This window comes from Lupinus angustifolius, chromosome LG18 (assembly GCF_001865875.1).
Source record: "Lupinus angustifolius cultivar Tanjil chromosome LG18, LupAngTanjil_v1.0, whole genome shotgun sequence".
NCBI classification, from domain to species: Eukaryota; Viridiplantae; Streptophyta; class Magnoliopsida; order Fabales; family Fabaceae; genus Lupinus; species Lupinus angustifolius.
Genome location: NC_032026.1, coordinates 835,288 through 842,150, shown reverse-complemented (window position 1 = coordinate 842,150; position 6,863 = coordinate 835,288). Strand labels below are relative to the sequence as shown.

The 6,863-nt window shown below is 31.5% G+C and overlaps 2 protein-coding genes across 3 annotated transcripts; one reads left to right on the top strand and one right to left on the bottom strand.

The window, feature by feature from the left end:
* Positions 227 to 6,002, top strand: LOC109333053 ((RS)-norcoclaurine 6-O-methyltransferase-like). Of its 2 annotated transcripts, XM_019568294.1 has the most exons (3): positions 227 to 1,070; positions 1,332 to 1,654; positions 5,991 to 6,002. In XM_019568294.1, exons 1-2 carry the CDS (start codon positions 282 to 284, stop codon positions 1,632 to 1,634), a joined length of 1,092 nt encoding a protein of 363 aa, XP_019423839.1. In that variant the 5' UTR covers positions 227 to 281; the 3' UTR covers positions 1,635 to 1,654; positions 5,991 to 6,002. The 2 variants fall into 2 exon arrangements, with proteins under 2 accessions (XP_019423839.1, XP_019423838.1); XM_019568293.1 differs by lacking the exon at positions 5,991 to 6,002 and having other exon boundaries at positions 1,332 to 1,722.
* Positions 3,244 to 5,623, bottom strand: LOC109333052 (3'-hydroxy-N-methyl-(S)-coclaurine 4'-O-methyltransferase 2-like). The gene is made up of 2 exons (XM_019568292.1): positions 4,768 to 5,623; positions 3,244 to 3,683 (listed from the first exon to the last, which is right to left on the bottom strand). The coding sequence occupies exons 1-2, from the start codon at positions 5,614 to 5,616 to the stop codon at positions 3,381 to 3,383; spliced, it is 1,152 nt and encodes a 383-aa protein (XP_019423837.1). The 5' UTR covers positions 5,617 to 5,623; the 3' UTR covers positions 3,244 to 3,380.

Here is a 6,863-nt window from a genome sequence, read left to right as displayed (position 1 = left end):
CAAATTTAAGGAACTTGGTTTGGATTGGTTTAATTCCTAGAGTTAGATTCAAAAACCGATCCGTACCCATTCGTTTTTAAAAAATCAATTCAATTCATTAATTTTTGTGATTGTGTTTTATTTTAGACTGATTTTCGATTTTATCTTCCACCAGTCTAGACTTACATTAATCAATCATATATGTCAAACATATGATATATCATCTATAAATAAACCTTTCATGTTTCAACCTACCATAAAGAGATTCACAAATACATGTCCTGATACTTAATCTACTAGATATGGGAGAAATACTAAGAGAGACAGTTTCAGCATTGGAGAAGGAAGAAAGTTCAGAAGAAGCACAGGCTCAATTGGATATATGGAAGTACATATTTGGATTTGTGGAACCAGCAGTGGTGAAATGTGCCATTGAACTTGGCATAGCTGAAGCCATTGAAAACAATGGAGGACCTATGACACTCTCTGAGATATCATCAACCCTAGGGTGTGACCCTTCCCTTCTTAACCGCATAATGAGATTCTTAACTCATAGGAATATATTCAAAGCCATACCCACCAGCACAAGCACTAGCCATGGCTATTCCTATGCACAAACACCTCTCTCTCGTCGTTTGATGAGAAATGATAAACAAAGCATGGCTGCTCTCATTCTCCTTGAAAGTAGTCCTGTGATGCTAGCACCATGGCATAATCTAAGTGCTTGTGTTTCAGTTAATAGTGATTTCCCATTTGAAAATACTCATGCTCAAGACCTGTGGCAATATACTGCTGCAAATCCTGATCATAGTAATCTCTTCAATGATGCAATGGCATGCCATGCTAACCTAACTGTGTCTGCTATTATTGAAGATTACAGTGAGGCTTTTCGTGGAATCAATAGTTTGGTTGATGTGGGTGGTGGAAATGGCACAGCCATGAGTATTGTGGTTAAGGCTTGTTCTTGGATAAGAGCAATTAACTTTGATCTTCAACATGTCATTGCTGAGGCACCAGAGATTGAAAGGGTGCAACATGTGGCTGGTGACATGTTTGTACAAGTTCCAAAAGCTGATGCTGCTTTTATTATGGTATGTGTATTCATTATTTTATGTGCAAAACATATTTATGATTAAGTAGAATCATATGCATAGGGTGTAGATATACAACAAATTAGTGTTACAATGGAGTAAGATATATTTTTATATGATGAAATTGAATAAGAATAGAATATGCACACTCCATATACAAAGAAGGACCAGATCAAATAACCATTGACATGATTAGGTGCATCTAGTACTAGGGCCGGCAATTAAATGGGTTGGGTCTAAATAATTGAATTGTACTGCCAGGCTGTTTTGCATGATTGGAGAGATGAAGAGTGCATTCAAATCTTAAAGAAGTGTAGGGAAGCAATTCCAAAGGAAAATGGAAGGGTTATTATTGCTGAGTTAGTGATTGAAGAAGAAGGGAATCATGACAAGTTAAAGGACATAAGATTAACGTTCGATATGGTAATGATGGCACATACCAACTTTGGAAAAGAGAGGACACTAAAAGAATGGGATCATGTTATCAAAATGGCTGGATTCAGCACATACACTGTGAAATCCATAAAGAATACTGTGAATTTTATTATTATGGCTTTTCCATGATTACTAGGTTCTTGTTGTTTGTGTGGTTGCTAAGTGAATGCAACATATGTTATTATTTCTTGTTGTTTGTGTGATGTTTCATGATCCTAATATTAAATTAAGTCTATGTGTTTGATGATGCCTAGTTTTCATAAGCATTAGTGGCAGTTTTTTTTGTAAGTTTTTCTCTGTTGATGTTTGTTTACAAGTGGTGAATGATAATAAATAATATATGAGGTGTCAAATCATTGTGCACACATATATTGTCTCTCAATTGAGTTGAATCGTGTTGAGATTTTTCGTTTGTTAAAAACGGGTATGCCCATACCCGCCCTAATTTTAATGAGTATTGTACGAATATGGGAAGGGCGGGCAGAGCTACTCTAATTGTCAATGCTAGTTGTGATAATAAAGTATATGTGATGTTAACATGTGACTTGGGTTATAGTTTTAAAAAAAATCAAATGTAGAAAACATGTATTGAAAAATATAACCTCTGTTTTCAAATTCTTAAATGCATTATGTCCGGATATATTTACTATTCTTAATTTATTAATCAAGTTAAGAAAATTATTACATATCCCTAAATATATTAAAAACCAAAAAAAATATATTTTCCTATGAGTGATCCTTTATGAATGACTTATTTTTATTGGCTAAGAAAATATTAAGATATTTTTGGTACCAAAAAAATAGTGGCATATTTTTACGTACCAAAAATAATTAAAATATTTAATAAGGAATATATGATCCACATTAATTTGGTACACTTTAAGAGTATAAATAATATTTTAGAGTAAACTTATGCTTCTAGTGCTTTTTATCATGTCATTATCCTAAAACTCTTATTTGAGAGCACACATTTAAAAGTGTATGTATCTAGAATATTATTAAATGATAGGTTGGGGAAAATTAATAGTGTTTGGTGAAGTAAATGTTGTTTAATGTAATAGATAGTTATACATTCAACATCACTTACATCTCTCAGTGTTGTTGAATATATGACTTGAAGATTCAACGATACTCAGTGAAGCGAATGTTGTTGAATCTTTGTACAAATCTAAAATCAAAACCTCACCCATACTCATTCATTCAGACACTGAAACTCGTCAAAAAACTTTCCCACGACTGAGAAAAAGTTCCTGGCTAAAACTCACATGACACTCATCTTCCCACAAAACCTTCACACAACACTTGCAACATTTATTGAATAGTCATGCATGAATGTGAGTGTAATCTTTTAAATAAAATGTTTGATGAGTGTAAATAGTTAAACTTCATGATTACACAATACAAGTACATTGTATACAATTCTTTTTTGTTTGTTACAAAATTATGCAATAGTTTTAAAGATATGTTTCTTAAATACACAAATGAGAAAGGTGAATTCAAAGTCAAATTCTATCTTAATATTTACAAAGTTTAATTTATCCTAACTAATGTATAATCAATTAATTAAGAGTAAATTATATCAACAGTCTGTGGAGTTTAGTTTGATCGCACTCATCACTCTTCTTTGTTTAAAAATTACATTCACCTCCCATGTAATGATTAATGACGCTAATATTGTGATTAGCAATGATATTAATGATTGAGATTGTTGTACATATTTTTAGGGATTTCATTCATTGTACCATAAAACATTATTATACAAACATATTTTATATGTTGCCATAAGCTAGCAACCACACAAACAACAAGAATATAGTAATCTTAATGAGCTAGAACTCAAGACAGATTAAATAGTAATGAACAAAAAAACAGTAATCATGGAAAAGCCATAATAACATAATTCACAATATTCTTGATGGATTTGACAGTGTATGTGCTGAATCCAGCCATTTTGATAACATGATCCCATTCTTTCAGTGTTCTCTCTTTGCCTAAGTTGGTATGTGCCATCATTACCATATCTAACATCAATCTTGTGTCCTTTAACCTTTCTTTATTCCCTCCTTCTTCAATCACTACCTCAGCAATAATAACCCTTCCATTTTCCTTTGGAATTGCTTCTCTACACTTCTTTAAGATTTGAATGCATTCTTCATCTCCCCAATCATGTAAAACTGCCTGTGAGTACAATTAATTAATTATGTAGAGAAGTTAATATTAGTGTTTAGTGAGTAGTTTTTATGTTTATTATGTATGTTGCATGTTCTTTATTTTAGTTTTTTTATAGTACTTTACATTTCCTCTTTTTTGACAAATTAGACCCCACCCATTTAAATTTTTAATAATTAAAATTGTATGGTTACTTTTTATTTTCATTTTAAATTAAAAAATGAGAGGATAGCTGTAAACATATTTAATTGGATTATAACAAGTATTTCTTTTAAACGATTGTTGATTTGATTTATGAAAGCAACACTCTTGGACAACACTTCTTATCTTATAATCATCTACCATTTTTCGTTGCTTAATTGAATTAAATATTTGATAATTGAATTGAATTATTATACTTTTGGCTTAAATAGTATTTTGTTCCTTTTCTTTGATAATGAAGTTCTATTTTAATTTAAGGAACGTTAATGGTCACGTCTAAGAAGAACGTTGTTTTGACTCAAAAAATAATCTTATTAAGGTTCTAACAGTTGTTGAGAGAAGAACAAATTTGAAACATTTTTAAAATATAAAGTTCAAAAACAAGCACTTTATAAACTTAAATAGGCAAAATAGAACTTAGACTAGGAAATAAATGAGCAAAATATCATTTGAATATATATTTTGATTAACAAGACGTTAATCTAGTGTGGTAAGAACCACTGGATCCCCAAGGTCGAAGTTCAATTCCTAGAAGTGACATTTTTTGGAACAACAGCCACGAATCTCGAAATAGATTAGTTCTTTTACCAAAAAACATGAGGAAATAGTCTTTGATAATATCAAAAAAATCTTTGGTTTTGTTCCATGGAGAGTGTAGATCATATTTCTTATACTGAATCAGTGATAGCTGCACCTAATCTTGTCAATGGTTGTTTGATCTGGTCCTTCTTTGTATATGGAGTGTGCATATTCTATTCCTATTCAATTTCAGCTTATGAAAAAATACCTTATTCTCTTGTAAGTTGTAACATTAATATGGTGTATATCAACACCTATGATTCTACTTAATCATGAACATGTTCGATCTGCACATAATAATAAATACACATACCATAATAAAAGCAGCATCAGCTTTTGGAACTTGTACAAACATGTCACCAGCCACATGTTCCACTCTTTCAATCTCTGGTGCCTTATCAATTACATGTTGAAGATCAAAGTTAATTGCTCTTATCCAAGAACAAGCCTTAGCCACAATACTCATGGCTGTGCCATTTCCACCACCCACATCAACCAAACTATTGATTCCATCAAAAACCTCACTGTAATCTTCAATAATAGCAGGCACAGTTAGATTTGCATGGCATGCCATTGCATCATTGATGAGATTACTATGATCAAGATTTTCAGCAGCATATTTCCACACATCTTGACCATGAGCTTTCTCAAATGAGGTATTTCCATTAGCCAAAACACAAGCACTTAGACTATGCCATGGTGCTAGCATCACAGGACTAGTTTCAAGAAGAATGAAAGCAGCCATGCTATGTTTATCATTTCTCATCAAACGACGAGAGAGAGGTGTTTGTGCATAGGAATAGCCATGGTTGGTGCTTGTGCTGGTGGGTATGGCTTTGAATATGTTCCTATGAGTTAAGAATCTCATGATGCGGTTAAGAAGGGAAGGGTCACACCCTAGGGTTGATGATAACTCAGAGAATGTCATAGGTCCTCCATTGTTTTCAATGGCTTCAGCTATGCCAAGTTCAATGGCACATTTCACCACTGCTGGTTCCACAAATCCAAATATGTACTTCCATATATCCAATTGAGCCTGTGCTTCTTCTGAACTTTCTTCCTTCTCCAATGCTGAAACTGTCTCTCTTAGTATTTCTCCCATATCTAGCAGATTATGTTTCAGAACATGTATTTGTGTATCTCTATGGTAGGTTTGAAACATGAAAGGGTCATTTATAGATGATATAGCATATGGTTTGATTATTTACTTGGAGTAAATAATACAATCATTTATCAGTTTAATCTCTTAGAAGTAAGAATTATAGTCTTGTGTCTTGTCTATTCCTTCAATAGGTTTAGTCTCGTCAGTTAGGGTATAGTAATTGATGGATTACACCCTTCACATTCCATCCAAATAAAAAATAAGTTAAAATATTGTAGTATTTCAGGTTAATAGATTTAAATGAATATAATTTAATAGATGTTTTTAATAAAGGATGAATTCAATTTTTTTTATTATATCTAGTGTATATCACAAATACTTAAATATAGTAAACCTAATGTATGATTTATAATTTTTACCTATATATATATTAGGATTTGTTTTCTTTTGTTAAACTTACATTTTATATGTTTCATCTTACATCCACTTATATGAAAGCTTTAGGTGTAATACTTGTAAAGTTTATCTCCACATTTCTATATTTTTATATTGACCAATTGTGTATAGTTATGAGACCCCATTTTATGTTCTCATACTTATTTTACATAATCATAATCATACATATTGTTGATTATTCTGATCTAGGCAATGCAAGCTCTTTTCTTATCTAGAACTTTGCACAATACATCTCTAGATATTTTATGGATCCAAATAAATGAAATTTATGTGTAAATGCATTTGATTCCTTAATTAGTATCTCTTCATCATCAACAAACAAGTATATAGCTCCCATGGTCACTTCTCCTATACAAAACCAAACCATTTTTCACTAATATGTATCTCTTATCACATATTTTTAGACTTCATAATATTATTATATTGAGGGGATCAACTTACTCCAATAGTAAGTGAGATAAATTTACTCTACATTTTAGGCATTCATTCTTGAGAAATTTAATGATTTAGATCTACTTTTTTTTTTTAATGATTTAGATCTACTCACTAATTCAAACCATTTGATTTTCTAAGAAGAGATGATTATGATGTGGAATAAGTTTTTTCACTTACTATTAGAATAAGTGGATCCCTTCCCATTATTATATGCCCATATGAAAATTTGACATTTTCTTTTCCTAAAATGTTGAATCATCACCTAATTTTAATGAAAACCTTAAAGCCCTCCCAATTATTATTTTTAAGGATTTGAAACTGGCCACGTTAGTATAAGAAGAATGGTGTGCAGTGAAAGTGATCGTTGTACAGCATTGACCACAAACAATCAAATAAAGTGTATAAAATAAATAGAA

What these genes read in the sequence shown, in the direction of transcription:
- LOC109333052 (XM_019568292.1), bottom strand. Translation starts at nt 5,616, where the DNA reads ATGTTTCAAACCTACCATAGAGATACACAAATACATGTTCTGAAACAT. An exon ending in CTGATGCTGCTTTTATTATG is followed by an intron (nt 3,684 to 4,767) that starts GTATGTGTATTT and finishes TTGTACTCACAG; the next exon opens with GCAGTTTTACATGATTGGGG.
- LOC109333053 (XM_019568294.1), top strand. Translation starts at nt 282, where the DNA reads ATGGGAGAAATACTAAGAGAGACAGTTTCAGCATTGGAGAAGGAAGAA. An exon ending in CTGATGCTGCTTTTATTATG is followed by an intron (nt 1,071 to 1,331) that starts GTATGTGTATTC and finishes TTGTACTGCCAG; the next exon opens with GCTGTTTTGCATGATTGGAG.